Genomic DNA, 16,087 nt, shown 5'->3' with positions numbered 1-16,087 from the left:
CTTTCCGGTTAACGCAAATGTAACTTTACATGACCTGCCCTCGCATTTCAACAAGGCTCATAAGATGTTTCCAGATGAAACTGGCCCCCAGATGCGCAGCTTCTTCCATTTTTCCCCAAAAGGGGTTAAGCCCCAACGAAACAGGCTTCTGTTGGCCATCGCTCCATAACGGCACAGCACCATACGACGCTTACCGCAACGGCGTCTCCTTACCGGTGGCGTTGCGTGGGCACCGCATGACCGCAGCCTCGCCAGCAGGAGTCTCCTTCCAGACCACTGAGGCGAAATTCTCCTCATCGCAGATTTCATGAGGCTCTGCAAAAGAAGACGCAGTCATGAAACATAGCCCGCTCTTTTCCTTAAGTATTAAAAGAGATATAAACAACTCTCCGGCCTGCCAGAGTGGGCCTGAGGGACATCCGTCACATTAATGCCTGAGCAGATCTGTTCCTGCTCCTAGAACATCTTCATTTGTAGGATGTAGATCCAGGGCACTGTCAGCATGTCTGAAGCATTATGAAGTATAGAGGTAATGGATAATTCAGCATTGTGACAAAGTTATGCTATGCACTGTACATTAAACAGTGGGGGGGTCGTGACTGACTTATTAAAGCTATAGATCACAGGCTTGGAAAAAAAGAGAGAGAGATAATGGTTTTCAATTGCAATAAGTCTATTTATTGTGCACATAAAATTGCTAATAAACTAGAAGGCTGTTCACACACTGCAGAGCTGTTATAGCTGCTGGATTTGCCTTTCCGCATTGTTAAGACTCAGCAAGCGAGGAAGCACGGTGCCATCTTTTCACAGAGGGGGGGGGGCACCGCCAGTGCCTGCTAGCGTCAAAATCCCTTGGCCAGTCCTACTCGGTGAGGCACCAAGCAACGTCTGCTCCGACTTTACTCAGTTCCTGGGAGCACGGTTGCTCAAGCCAGTCCGGGAGTACTCCCTAGCCAGTCTGGATTTCAGGATGTCCACCGTGGCCTATGCATGAGATAGGTCGGCACGCCATGGAGGCGGTGCACGCAAATCTAGCCTAATGCATTCTCATGGTGGGTATCCTCAGGTCCAGGCTGGGAGCGGAGACACGCCAGGACCGGCTTGAGAAACACTGCCCTGGCACACCAGATGCCCTGGGTCACTGAGCCCGGAGTGGCGGAACGAGCAAACTCTCCGGGAACTTGGGCCACGACTGACCGAGTTCTGATGCTTGGTAAAGGCAAAAATGTCTGATCTTCTCCTCCTTTCCTTCAGAAACATCAATCAACTCTGCAAGATCATTCGGTAACTTGAAAGAAGGTGGCGGGGGCGGGGGAATGCTGGCTGGGTCCGGAGGCTCTGGACTACAGAAAGAGGTTGGCTGTGCCAGATCGGGCTCGGAGAAGGCTCTCGTTTGCCTACGGGGATTAACAGCGTGCCAGTGAGCCAAATGCAGCTCTTTGATTTCGTCTACTAATTGAGCTGCGACTCGGACTATGTCACGAGGGCTCATGCGACCCTTCAGCACAAGGCAGCTTGTGATCTTCATTCTCTAGCCTTAACTAGCCCCCTTTTGAGGGGAGGGGGCATAATGCACCTTCAGTCTCTTTTCTGTTCAGCCGTTCTTCCGCGTCGCTGTGATACGGGACAAACAGGACTCAAATGTAGGGCCCACCACACTGGTGACGGTGGGCACTGGCACCAGCAGATGCCTCCGAGCTGCCATGCTCGAATGCCTTCGCAATGAACACCGGACACACAATACGCTGCACTCTGGGAATATTTTGGGCAAAAGCTTGCAATTTACAGGCCTTAAGAAGTAATGAACTAAAAGCTGCTGCAATAATAATGAACATTTTTCTGAGTAGAAACATGAAATTTCCCAGTTAGGCTGGTTAACACTTAATCTAAACCTGCTGGTAAGGCACGCAAACACTGTAAAGTTCATTGCCAACCAGCTGGTGACCAATTATCCCTTCTCTGCATCCTGCCAATGCCAATGCATTCAGGCTGGCACACGTCCTGACTGCATGGGAGAGTTTCTAAACCTGTTTTTACATGAGACCTTCAGATTTTCTGTTTTGTCTCTTTTTCTGCACTTTTACTGTCGTGTGATTTTTGTATTGGGGGCTGCGTCTTCCTTGATATTTGCCTATTGATTTTATTTGTTGTATGCTTGGTTTTATTTTATTATATGTAGCCGTACCCCGCTTTTAACAATGTTATTGGGAATTATAAATGGTTTAGATAAACAAACACGGAATCCAGCTTCAGTGTATGCTTACTGGTAGCAAACTTTGCAAGTTTCAACAACAAGTAGGCTATATAGAAACATACAAACTCAGAAGCCCATTTTTCACAAATCTTTGTGTGGCCGTCTTTGGCGTCTTTTGCACACAAAAGCTGGAGTTCTGAATACTTCCTCCTGCCGACCGCGTACGGTTTTTTTTTTTTTGTGTGTGTGTGCGCGCCTTTCCGTGTGCACAAAACGTATATCCAGACCGATAAGGGGGGGGCGGCGACGGAGGCATTCCAGACGCAGGGCTAAAACGTCAGCCGGCGAGTGCACGTAGCGAGCTGTGCGCACAAGTCTGGTGAGAAATGCTGTGGCCGAGTGGGAAACCTGTGCGCCCAAGTTCCGCTTCCCCTGGGTAAGTCCCTCCCTCGCCAGCTTTACTGAATGTTGGCCTCTGAGACTTTCAGTGAACAAAGAGAAAAGAATAGACTTAGTTTTTGGGTACTTGCCAGGTTCTTATGGCCTGGTTTTGGCCTCTGTTGGAAACAGGATGCTGGGCTTGATGGACCCTTGGTCTGACCCAGTATGGCATTTCCTTATGTTCTTATGTTAATATAGAGACCCAAATAATGTGGGGAACGAGCCCTGAAATGAAAGGCACCACACCCTGGAGAGGGACTGTAAAGCGGAAAAGCTCGCGCTCGGTACAGCAAAGCCGCTCTCGTCATCCCCCCGTACGCAGAGCCGGATTGCTGCGCACCGCAGGGTGCGAGGAGAAGTTTTTTTTACCTGGACATTTTTTATCGTTGCACTGCTTGTGGTCCTCCTTCGGTCCCTGGCACAGTTCCCCTCCGAAAAAGGGGCCATAGCAGATCCGGTCTCGCTTCTGCGTGCCCCCGCCGCACGTGCTGTTGCAGCCGCCCCAGGAGCTCCAGATCTGCCACTTCCCATCCACTGCAGGAGAGAGAGAAAAGGAAGAAAAAAAAAAAAACAGCGTTTTCCAAGGCAAGGGGACTCTGTGCGGTACAATGCAAGGGCAGCTGCAGTCTTCCGTGTCGCAGTGAGAAAACAAATGTATACCGTGTCGGGTAACGCTGATAAGCTATCCCTCATATTTTATATTGACAAACTACAGAGAAGGGAATACAGGGATATGAAACACAGTAAATTATAAAAACGGGCTCTAGGCCAGCGATGTTGGCCAGTCAGAACTACCAACTTAAAAACGAACGAAGGCCGAGTTAGAATCCTAACTCTAAATCATTCGTTTCTAAAGTTTGCTGCACATTACCCATGAGCACCTCCATTTCACTGCGCAGTTAGGGCCTTCGTCAGGGACACAGCTGTAGGTGGCAAAGCCAATATCTGTACAAACCTAAGTGAGCCAAGACCTACCAAAAAAAACGGCCAGCATGATAAAGTCATAACGGGATGGCATCCAGAGCACTGGGCCTCAGTAACCTAAAGCGCACCAAATTTGCTGTGAAAATTACAAAAAAAAAAAAAAAAAGATGCACCGCAACTACTGCGCGGTTTCCACTATTATTAAAATGTGATAAGAATAATGATCTGGAGAAAAGCATCTTAACAAGCACACATTTCATTTATCAAGCCGTTTTCAAGCCAGCTAGGATTTTACAGCCTCCGATTAACGTGACCGTTGCTAGTACTCCGGGTGCCAGACAGGCCGGCCTGTCCCGAGAGCGAAGGCTTGTCAGCACATCCGACACCTGGTCGGCAGGAAAGTTTGCAAACAGCCCGCGCCGCCACGCACGCCTCTCCTCCGTCCCATGCTCTGCAAGCGGGATGGGAGGAACGGTGTTTGCTTCTGCGCCGTCACAGCGACTTGTCCGGGGCCACACACAGAGAGCGTCGGCGACAGAGGAAGTGGGACGGCTGGAGATAGTGGCAAGGTTCGAATTCAGGCGTGGATTAATTTTCGAAAGATTTAAGCGGTTATCTCAGGTGGTTAAGCTGGTTTAAGTCTGACTGGCCACAAATTCCATCCCCATTTCACACCCTCCTCCCCCGCCCGACTGACTAAATTTGTGTAACTAAATGTACAAGGTGTGCAAGTTTAACCAGACCAAAATCCGGGGCAGGGCCAGAGGCATTCCCGGTTCAGGTTTTGGATTTAGCTGGTTAGTGCTTACCGGCGCTAAACCAGTTCCGCTCACACAAAGCTCGGGCTGAAATCTAGCCAGACAAATTTAGAAATTTCAGCTGCAAACTCAGCCAGTTGGGGTTTGGCTGAAAATTCAGCTGAAGATGAACCGGGCAAGATCCATACGCCCATTAAAATCAGCGTCCACCCAGTGGGGGTTCTGAAAACGAACCTGTTATTTACACCAGTTGTCCAATGAAGCCACGCCTCCTCCCACAGGCCACACCTCCGCTCACTGCCTATTTTACTATAGCCCTGGGTCTCAAACATTTCCAGTACTCCCATGTGCTCACTGCCACGCTGCAGCAGACGAGGGGCTAATAAGATTAACCATTCTCGTCCTCGCAGTATAAACAGAGGGGCAGCTGGTGCAATGCCTCAGCCGTGGAGTGCTATTAGATGCACGTCCTCCACCGTGCCTGGCAACAGAGAGTATTGCTGGGGAAACCGTGCAGCAGCTGAGTCAGAAAACCCCATTTCTTGCAAAGAACTCTTCTCGAATGCGCCCCAGTACCTGTGGACTGTGCATGTGAAGCCTGGCTATTGAGGAGCACCGGGTGATGGCGTCTTCTGACTAGGGATGTGAATCGTTTTTTGACGATTTAAAATATCGTCCAATATATTTTAAATCGTCAAAAATAGTTAGAGCCACGATACAATAACAATTCCCCCGATTTATCGTCAAAAAATCGTAAATCGGGGGAAGGGGGAGGGGAAGGGGGAGGGCGGGAAAACCGGCACACTAAAACAACCCTAAAACCCACCCCGACCCTTTAAAATAAATCCCCCACCCTCCTGAACCCCCCCAAAATGCCTTAAATTACCTGGGGTCCAGAGGAAGGGTCCCGGTGTGATCTTTTACTCTCGGACCTCCGGTGCTTGTAGAAATGGCGCCGGCGCTACCTTTGGTTTTTCCGTATGGAAAAACGATTCGCGGCAGGAGATCGCTCCCGGACCCCCGCTGGACCCCCAGGGACTTTTGGCCAGCTTGGGGGGGCCTCCTGACCCCCACAAGACTTGCCAAAAGTCCAGCAGGGGTCCGGAACGACCTCCTGCAGTCGAATCGTGTTGTCTAAGGCCGGCGCCATTTTGCGCAAAAGGGCGGCGCAAAATGGCGCCGGCCGTAGACAACACGATTCGACTGCAGGAGGTCGTTCCGGACCCCCGCTGGACTTTTGGCAAGTCTTGTGGGGGTCAGGAGGCCCCCCCAAGCTGGCCAAAAGTCCCTGGGGGTCCAGCGGGGGTCCGGGAGCGATCTCCTACGCTCCTGACCTCGGGGGACAAAAAACAAAATGGCGCCGGCGCTACCTTTGACCTGTCATATGACAAGGCAAAGGTAGCGCCGGCGCCATTTCTACAAGCACCGGAGGTCCGAGAGTAAAAGATCACACAGGGACCCTTCCTCTGGACCTCAGGTAATTTAAGGCATTTTAGGGGGGTTCGGGAGAGTGGGGGATTTATTTTAAAGGGTCGGGGTGGGTTTTAGGGATGTTTTAGTGTGCCGGTTTTCGATTTTCACGATATTTAAAAAACCCAAACGGCGACGATCCGATTCTCTCCCCCTCCCAGCCGAAATCGATCGTTAAGACGATCGATCACACGATTCACATCTCTACTTCTGACAGCTTTCACCGTGCACTATGCTAAGCAACAGCCACAGGGACTGCCCACACGTGCGACGGTACATTGAACAAATCCACCAGTCCAGGCTGTGCCAACAGCCAACGAATCCTGACCCCCGAAGGAAGCAGAGGAGTGGGTCTAAATGAGCACTGACCGGGGCACTGCCTGAGAAAGCAGTCTCGACTTTCCGCCCACTGTCCCTGGCACTCCGAGCCCCCATAGGAGGGGCCGTTGCACTCCCGGATGCGCTGCTGGGTGCCGTTGGAGCAGGTGTTGGAGCAGGAACTCCAGCTGGACCACTCGTTCCAGTTCCCATCCACTGCAAGACAGAAAACACAGAACATGATAGCCGTCAAGGACCGGGGGGGCGCATCCAGTCGGGCTCCGTTTCCTTCCCGACCCAGGGGGATCTCTGACTTTTCCCCTTCACTTCTTAACTAGGGATCCTCTGTGCTTATCCCACGCCTCCCTGAATTCTGTTATGGGGTTTTTCCCCCTCCCCAGTATCTCCTCCCAAAGGCTGTTCCATGCATCCACCATCCTTTCTGTAAAGGAATACATTTTTCAGAGTTACTCAGCTTTCAGCTTCCTATCGTCACCTCTTCTTCTAGATTGTGCAACGCTCGCTTCCTGTAGATTGTTTATGTCCTCTCCTCCCTCTCCCTCCACCCCCACGCCCTTCACTACACCAGCTGTGGAAATCTTCCTTCTACCCCACCTCTGTGCTGTCCTTCTCTTTTTAAAGATGCAGCCTCAAGGACTGGAGCTTATCTCAAGCGAGGTCTCACCCATCACCAAGACAGCAAGGGAGACACTGATGTTGAGGGAAGTGATGAGAGGGCTCTCTCTCCACTCCCTGCACTTCTCAGGAAATGGATTCCATCTACTTCTCCACCCGTCCTCATCCACATCTCATTGTGCTGGAGAGGGAGGGGGATGGGGGTGGGAATGCATGGGCATCTACCGTGTCGACAGTCAATTAAACCAACCACACGGTAACGGTCCTCCTGCACCCTTGATCCGGAGGCCGTTTTGTTCAACGCCACAGATTTTGTTAAGGAAAGAATTACAGCTCAGTTAACCAGTCGGAGGCTTCTCACACTCCCACCCCAGGGCGGCCCTATACACTGAAAGATGGTGCCAGGCCTCAGGAGAGCACAGACCAAATGTGTCAAGTCGGCAGGAGCACAAAAAATGTATATTGCTGCTGGTCCAGAGAAGCTGGAAGTCCCAGAGCAAGACCAAGGGAAACCCAAAAGGGCTCATTTTAGCAAACTGGCTTGACAGTCACAGCCAGGTTTCTGCAAGCTCGCTCTCTTTTCACCAGCTGCCTCCTTTCTAGGGGCATCATTCCCCACAGCAGCCTCTAGTGGTAAGAAATGGGAAGCACACTTTAAACGGTGAAATAACACTGCGTCCAATTGATCTGACCCCAGTCCTCGAGATCAGATCCACAGTAAGTCTCCAACACTTATACCTGCATGAAGGTGTTTTGTATACGATTGACCTAAGAACCAAGTCATTTAAAAAGATGTGCATTATCACCACTTGCAGCACTCCACTCCCCAGCCTGGCGGGTACCACCAGCCACGGCTGCGAGTCTCGAGCAATACTGTCAGAGGTGGGGGGGGGTTTCTGCTCACAGATACCTGGACAGAGCGCGATGTTGCAGAACTTGGTCTGTTTCTCGGGGCCATCGCAGGCATTTCCGCCGTACTGGGGTGGTTTGCAAATGCGGGTTCTGTCCCTGAACCCTCTGCCGCACGTCGAGGAGCACAGACTCCACGGAGACCACTCGTCCCACGTCCCATGCACTGAAACCATAAAACAGCAGGCAAGATTGAGTGTATTCATTCTTTGCACCAGGACGCCTCCGGGACAGGACGCGCCAACAGAAAAAAAAAAACGATTTTGGCCTTTGCTAGCCGAACCCCCCCATGACCTCAGCCTGCAGGAGGACGGAGGGCCCAAGGGGACAGGGCCAGACAACTGAGAGATCCTCCTTTCTCAACTTACTCAGGGACGCCTGGAGTTCCCATGACTTTAAAAGGCCTTAAGCTATACCTCTCTTACTATCTAACATCTATGGACACTCGCTCAGTAATTGTTTCCATTTGCACGGGCAAGCGGAGAGGAACGGGTCAGAAGGAGATTTACACAAAGACACCAGAAATGCAGAGGAGCAGACAACACTAACACCGCCGGGGCAGGGATAATCTCTCTTGCATCCTACGGTAGGTGCAGGAGTCCTGTTCTCTGAAAAGTGGTAGTGAGGGGTGCAGGGTGGCAGGGGAGGGGAGGGGGACCCAGTGCGGAACAGTAAAATCCATGGTCCACCACTCGCTGCTCAGCTTGAAGTCAGACACGTAACTGCGATGTGCCCTGTGAAGTGTGTTACTGGTTGTTTGTCGATTCATGATTATAACTGTAATCCACCATGATTTGTGGATTGGTGGAATATAAATTGTTTAAATAGGCTTTGAAACCTTAAAAAATATACGTCATAAAGGGAAAGAACGTGCTGACTGTGAGATCTGTAACTAAAGAAATACTGATCAGCTGTACCGCTGCTTTCTCTCTCTACAGAGTCATTGGAAGGTGGTTGCCAGCAGCATTTTAAATCTCCCAAGCTGAGCAGTGCACTCCGGCGAGTCTGTGTGTATGGGGCGGTGGGGACAGAGGGGGAGGTCTTGATGCGCTGCGTGAGTGCGTGTGCGGCAGACGTTTCTTACGCTAACGTGCCATCCCCTACGGTTTCTTGTACAGCGCTGTTTGCGCTGCGAGCGCTCTGTTATTTGCTGTAAAGAAATCGGTTTTTTTTACCGTCGCCGATAACCCTGGCCCTACGGCAGAGTGGTTGAGGGGCATCCGGCAGTGACCCCGGGGACCCCGCTCGGGTCGTGTCCCCCCCCCGCAGATCATGGCTCCCAGAATGACCCTGAGCAGCTCGGCTTCGCTACTATTGCCACTACTGATCGTTTTGAAAGCACTACTAGACATACACAGCGCTGTACAAGCACAGTCCCTGCTCCGCGAAGCTTACCATCTGATCCAGACAAAGAAACATGACAAATAAGAGTACTTACGATTTCAAAGCGGCTTCAAAAAACAAGGCGCATTTTTCAGGAAATGGTTAATAACCTGGTGGTGTTCCTTGGCTGCAGCCTTTGGCCTCAGATTGACCCCCCCCCCCGGGACTGGGGAGGAGGGGCGCTTGCTCGCAGCCCATCAGCAGGGCTGATCCCTAACCCCAGCAAACACAAGCACATTCAGCTATTTGCAGGTTTCCCCAGAAACCCCCTTTCTATTTTCAAGGTGGGGGGGAAAAATACCTCCGGGGTTTGTTTGTTTTTTTTCCTTTCAATATTTAACTTGTCTCTTTTTAATTTAAATAAATATATGAAAAAGGGAGGGGAAAAAGGTGCCACAGGCCACAGACCCTCTAAGTAAATGATTCTCAGAAGTAATCTGGCCCCTGTCTAAACTGCTTGATCTGAATAAATTATGAACAGGATTTGGAAAAGGGAGGCGGGGGAGGGGGAAAATGTCTGTCTGCTTCCAGAGCACCGCGCGGGGCAGGCCGCTGGCCCCCACTGCTCCTGCAACCCCTGAATAACCAACGGGGCCGACGGCTGGCATCGAGCCTCATCCCCCGGGCACCTGACGCGGTATTTAAACGAGGGGGGGGGCTGCGTAAAAAAAAAATAAGAATTGTGTACCCCCCGGCCCTCAAACAACGCAACGGGTGCTCAACGTGAGCGTCTGCTTCTATCCCGCTTCTTCTGAGGTTGCCGGACGCCCGCAGCTAAGCGCCCCCTTGCTACCGTGCAGGTGAATTGCGCGTGCACACTGCGTGCCCAGAATTTTTAATCACGCCCATATACCTTTATTTTTAAACAACGTAAGCAGCAAATTTAAGCGTCCCAACGATACTACGGTACCATATATTTTTTTATTTCTCATGAGCCTTTGAATCGCGGATTGACTTAACGCCACCTCTGGGGCTGGAGGTAGATTTGCCACGTTGAAAAGTGTGCATTGGGCATTTTTTTTTTTTTTGCATCGGGGGAGGGGGGTAATAGATAATAGTCTCACCTACAGGGAATTTACATGTGATGGGGGCACTACCGGCTATGTATCTGTGCGCTCGCTTTGGACGCACTAATCTCCTTATTGCATTGGGTACTAGTCTGGCTACCGTCCCAGGCCGCGTTAAGCCAATGGCGACAGAAATTGCCCATCGGTTTACAATAAAATATCCCAAGATTGTGCAGCGGGCTTCATAGCCCAACTTAACCGGCACAAAGAGAGCCATCAAGTTCGAGAGCGATGCTGACAGCGAGCCTGCTCTACGCTGCCTCACGTTTGCATCTTCTTAAAATAAAAAAAGCAGAGTAGCGTAAAAGATGAAAACCCCCCACAGATTGTTAATCCAAGTCCTATTCTCTCATGCTGCAGAAAAAAAACAAAACCCAACGATACCGAGGTTGGCTCGGGGGACATTTGCTTCTCAGTCCTGCGGAGGTTTTCTCCCGTGAGCGTTTTGTTTTTTTTCCCCTCCACGCCTCTGAATTTTGTAGCGAGGAGACTCTAAGTCTATAGCGACTTTTCGCGCTTCGTTAAATTGCATCCTACACGGTGAGCGACCTGCTCTGGCTTCCATGGGCTCAGACTGGGAAGAGCCAGGGCGCAGGCCGGTTCTCATTAACAGAACAGCCATCGCCCTGATCTCTTTACAGAGGCATCTATTGCCCTCCCATCGTGGCCGGGTGCTATCTTTTTTCTTGTCTCCTCCCTCCAGCCCTACTTCCTCCTTCCTATCTTTTCTAGTTCCTCTTCTTTCTTCCACTGGAAGGGCCCACACGTTCCCCCCCCCCCCCCCCCCCGAAGCACACAAGAGGGACCCTGCCTCCAGGCTGCCAGGTGCTCCATGGCAGCTGCCAGCTAAGGGGAGCCCCCGTGAGCAGGTGGAGTTCGGATGGCAAAACCGAGCGTCTCGGCAGCACAGCAAGCGTCTCGCCTACCTGGGCAGATGGCAGAGTTGTTGCACTGGCGCTGTTCCCTGAGCGGGCCGCTGCACTGAGTGCTGTACGACGACGACACACAAAAGCGGGTCCTTGTTTGCCAGCCTTCCCCGCAGGTGGTGGAGCAGACGCTCCACGGGGACCACTCCTCCGCCGCCGGGTCACCTGTCGGACGCAGAGCATACACGCTGAAAGCACCCTGCCGCCACAATTCGGCCATCCCAGCTCCTCGGCGGGAGAACTCTTCAGAAAAGGAACTGTGCCGCCCTCCGCTATGTACATTTCCACTTCAATTTGATTTCTCACCTCTCAGCCATTCTTTTTTTTTTATTGTAACCCTCCTTGACGAATGCACTCCGTACATCAAGGGGGGGGGGTGTTACAATAAAAGGATAAAAATCACGACTGTACACGGGTCTGACAAACTTCACTCACAACAGAAAACGGATAGGATTTTTTCCAACCACACGTTGGCAAGAGCAGCCGTCTGGGGAAATCAGCAAACATGACTTCCGCTCCCGATGAGACATCTCGGACCTCTTCCAGAATGGGGGGGGGGGGGGAATCCTTTTCAGCAAGGGTCCAAGGGATCCAAGGCCCTTTCATCCCTAAATCGGAGGACACCTTTCCAATTCCTGTGCGCTGCCGCGTCATGGACTGTCTCTCCGGGCAGCCACTGCACCACCCCACCCGGATTGTTCAGGTCCAGGGCAGGCAGGCCCAGTGCTTCAGCCAAGGAGCCCTAACGGGGAATTGTAAGCTTGAAGATCGCAGGAGAGGGGAAAATGTCATTTTGTACAGAAAGCGAGAGGGAAGGGAAGCCCGGGGTGAAAGAGAAAGAAGCAGGGTCAGGGCTTTCCCATACCCTGCAAGCCTCCAGCATTTCTGGCCTTGTCTTCTGCGGTGTGATGAATTTATGTGCCCTTGGGGTCTTCTGTGCATACTGTGTGGCTGATTCAATGTCTCTTGTATTTAATCTATATACTAAGTGCTTAGTTCATTTGTTATTTTAGAGTGAGGTTTGATTTATTTATTGTGCATTATGATTTTATAGGATTATTTTATTGCGTTTTCTGCTTGTTGCTTAACTATGTGTATTATACTTATGTTTTAATCTTGTAAATCCCTTCGGGCCCCTCATGGGGACAGGCAGTTAACAATGTGCAAAATAAATAAATAGATAAATAAGATCTAACCAAAATCAGTCTGTCTGCAGCATGGCGCAGGCCCGCGCTGTCCTGCCTTCCTGATTTTGCCTTATCTTTTGAGGACCTGGCAGCCTAATGCACTCCCCTCCCTGGATGAGTGTATCAGCTGCATCTGGTAAGCGAGCTGAAACCAATTACAGGTTTTTCCATTTCAGATCTGTACCAGGTTTGGAAGGATCGCCCATTTCGTTTGTTTAAACAAGCTAAGGGGGGGGGGGGGGTTAGGCATACATCTAGGTGATACTCTCTGTGAAACCCCCACCTCCTATTTCTGCTGCGTCTGTCCCCTCCGTACCCGCAGGACGAGCACGGAGGTGGTTGCATAGGCAGTGAATGGATCTGCAGAATGAGAGCTCGAGGTGGGGTGACGGTAGCCTGAGGTAGTGCTCGCAAGGTGTTCACTTTTAAGATTCTGCTAACTGTGAATGGCCCTTGCAAGATTCTGCCAACAGTCCTTGCGCTGAAAAAGTTAAGCAATAGAAGTAACTGGCCACGGTCTGTGAAAGACTGGGAACAAGCTCTTCTGACTGAAGAAACCACTGCGATTGACAGAGACAGAGCAGCCCTTAGGGTCATTTCCATGTCTCGTCAGCTCAGCCAAAGGGCAGAGATTTTTTGTGAGCTTTCATCAGAGGGCAAAGAGGAGACTCGAAACCAAATGCAAGCTCCCAACAAACACTTCTAACCCCTATGCAGTTTTGAGACTTGTGGGTATCTTGGTGAATCAATAATTAACTTTCTGAATTTTCCAGGGCACTGATATTTGGCCATTGGAGGTTAAATTATTGCTTTTCGCGTGCATGTTTTAGGTTGGAACTCTTTGCAACCCCCTCGATCAGTGAGAGCCGTACAGACAACCTCCATTTACCATATATTGTGCTGCCAAATTTCACCACCACAGCAAAATCCAGTAGGAGCCAGGACCCAGACTGGGTCATGTGATCCTGCAGCCTGCCACCTCAGTCAGGCACGGTACAGTCTGAATCCATGTAGACTGCCTTGAACACTCAGGAGATTCACCACCCTCTGAGGTTTGTGCTTAGAGTTCAAAAGAAGTCTTTGAACTTTAGTAATCAGCCTTTGATCTCTAATACCAGGGAATCTTTTTTTGTGTTTAACTGACAACTTCCACAAAGACTGGAAATGTTGCACAGCAGGGGCCAAGAGGTCTTTGCTCTTCACCAGGTGGACTGTTCCTTTGTCTCATTCAGAATAGCAGGCACCAATGACTTTTAGTCATGTTACTTTCATTTTCACTATGGCCTCTAGTGGCTAATAAATGGATCGCATATGCTTTTTTTCTTTGTCTTCCTATGACCTCTAGTGGTCAGATGGTATATTGTTTCTTACTTATTGCTGTGACCTCTAGTGGTCAGATGGTATATTGTTTCTCACTTATTGCTGTGACCTCTAGTGGTCAGATGGTATATTGTTTCTCACTTATTGCTGTGACCTCTAGTGGTCAGATGGTATATTGTTTCTCACTTATTGCTGTGACCTCTAGTGGTCAGATGGTATATTGTTTCTCACTTATTGCTGTGACCTCTAGTGGTCAGATGGTATATTGTTTCTTACTTTCACTTATTACTGTGACCTCAAGTGGCCAAACAGAAAATTACACCTTACTTTTGTTGTAATATAGTGCAAGTGAAAGTGATTTACCTCACTGTGCTTCTTCCTGCCTGCTTTGCATTCGGTAATTACACATTCCAGTTTATTTTCACATTGTATGATGTATCTTATGTAATTTGGTGGTCTAACTTTGTAGAGTGTTCAGGATGTAGTGTAATTTTTTTTTTATCCTTGACCAGCACCCCCCAGTACGCCTTGCTGGAAAAAAGCAAGAGGGGGGTGCAGGTATCATGGGCACCGACTGTGAAGAACAGCCAAGGGGACCAGATATCATCGTCAGCTGTGGACGAGAACCCAAGGAGTGCGGCACTGCTGACAGAACCAACGAGGAGTGTGGTGGCAGGAGTGCAACGGGGCTGGCAAATGACAAATGCTCTGATACGATTTGGCAAATATTGCAAAGTATGTAGCCAGCAGCCACCTGCAAAAAGAATTTGAACGAGTAGCAATGAAGATTCATTATTCTGAAATGGTAGAGAAACTTCCCATGTATTCAGTCTGCCGTCTAGCGAGCTTATGTGTGGACTAGCACCAAAATATGTAAGGGAATTTTAGACCATTTCAAAAGCATAAGGGGGCATTGTTAGATACGACAACAGATTGCATCACTTTCAGGATCAGTTGCATTCAAAAGCCTGATGGACAGAGATCTCAGTGCGGTGTAAAAAATGATGTGCTTACAACTTAGTGACACCTGGCAGGCTAATTGAGATCTTGGGACTCCATAAACACAGCGAGTACTACCACGTATCACTTTCACAGTGCTGCTAGACGTACACAGAGCAGCAAATGCCTTTGGGAATACCTTTAGAAATATCCAGGCAACTGCTCGCGGCTTCCTCTCTAGTACTGTCTCATCTCTCCTCTCCCCCTTTGTCGGATTCTGTTGAAGAGGCAGTTTCTTCCTCTAGCACTATCCCATCCTCCATCCCCTGGCTCGTCTTTAGAATTTGCTTCCTACGTTCCTGTGCCTGCTCTGCAGAATTGTCTCTGGCTGCAGTCCCGCTCCCATGCTGGCTTCGTTCATTTCACATTCACGCTGCTCACCTCCTTCCGGCCTGCTAGTACACTTGCCAAGCAAAGATTATTTTGTGCATCTCGCAAAACACCCTTCCCTCCAACCCGCTCACCATCTCTTTGCCACGCTCACCCCCTTCTTCAAACTGCCTCTGCCTCCACCACACTCTCTCCTCAGACTATGTGTGACTTCTTCCATGAAAAACTTGAGGATACAAGTTAAAGTACTATAGGAGATGTACGAAGAAAGCCAAGATAGCGCAGAGCCCCCAAAATCCAATTAGGAATAGTGTGGCAAGGAGGAGACGGTGATCGGCGGGGCTAAAAGTAGCAGACAGGTCAAGGAGAATGTGGATCGAGTGAAGGCCCCTGGCTTTGGCCATGAAGGGGTCACTGGAGGCTTTCGTGAGAGCAGATTCTGTGGCAGGTAGAAGGCAAAAGCCAGAGAAGTGGATCCAGAATATTGAAGGATGAGAGAAATTCAAGATCGTGGAGATGAATGTGAAAGGGAGGAGGAAGAGAGGGCAGGTAGGGTCCAGTGAAGGAATTTTGAGGAGCGGTGCAATTGCAGCCATGATGGAAATGAAGAGGGGACAGTTGCAGTGGCAAGTGATCAACTGAGGATGTGACTGATGGAGGGGGCAATCATTCAGGGTAGTAACTGCCGCTCCATGCAGGTTACCACCATGCCTTCTGTTAAGGATGGCGATTGCCGTTCTGTGCAGGTTACCCCGTGCTTTCTGTTAAGAGGATTTGACTGCCAATCCATGCAGGTTACTCCCATGTCTTCTATTAACTGTAACGCATGCCATTCTGTACCGTTTACCCCATGCAAAAAAAAATGTTACACCTGCAGTTAACAGAGGTTACCTCATCTCTTCATTTTCATTCTGTAGCCACCGTGTAACAAAGGAAAATCACATTGAAAGCTGGAATTGCTAAAACTGCTATGCAACAGAGTTTTATTTCAGTCCCAGCTTGAAGACCTCACCCCTTGCTTGCTAGTTTGCTGCCCCATCTTTTCACTACGCGAGTTCCATGCCTGTGACCACAGTCGAGCAGCTGGCACCGGCCCCGGAAGATTGCAATAAATAGCCCAAATTATAAGGTGTTAAACACAGGAAAGAAAAATGCGCTGCACCTTTAGCCAAAAGAAAGGGGGGACGTGTCTTTTTATTATCTTACTGCTGTGTTTAGTCTGGGC

The 16,087-nt window shown here is 50.0% G+C and overlaps 1 protein-coding gene across 1 annotated transcript in view; it reads right to left on the bottom strand.

Annotated features, from left to right (window-relative positions):
- Window positions 1-16,087, bottom strand: part of ADGRB1 (adhesion G protein-coupled receptor B1) — a 292,333-nt gene that overhangs the window by 174,767 nt on the left and 101,479 nt on the right. The window contains 5 exon segments of the mRNA XM_029592133.1: window positions 214-315; window positions 3,005-3,169; window positions 6,157-6,321; window positions 7,652-7,816; window positions 11,027-11,191. Of these exon segments, the coding sequence (XP_029447993.1) occupies window positions 214-315; window positions 3,005-3,169; window positions 6,157-6,321; window positions 7,652-7,816; window positions 11,027-11,191 (762 nt within the window).

Source organism: Rhinatrema bivittatum, chromosome 2, assembly GCF_901001135.1.
Source record: "Rhinatrema bivittatum chromosome 2, aRhiBiv1.1, whole genome shotgun sequence".
Classification (NCBI taxonomy): Eukaryota; Metazoa; Chordata; class Amphibia; order Gymnophiona; family Rhinatrematidae; genus Rhinatrema; species Rhinatrema bivittatum.
The sequence above is the reverse complement of the archived record's forward strand: the minus strand, read 5'-3'. Positions and strand labels throughout refer to the sequence as shown.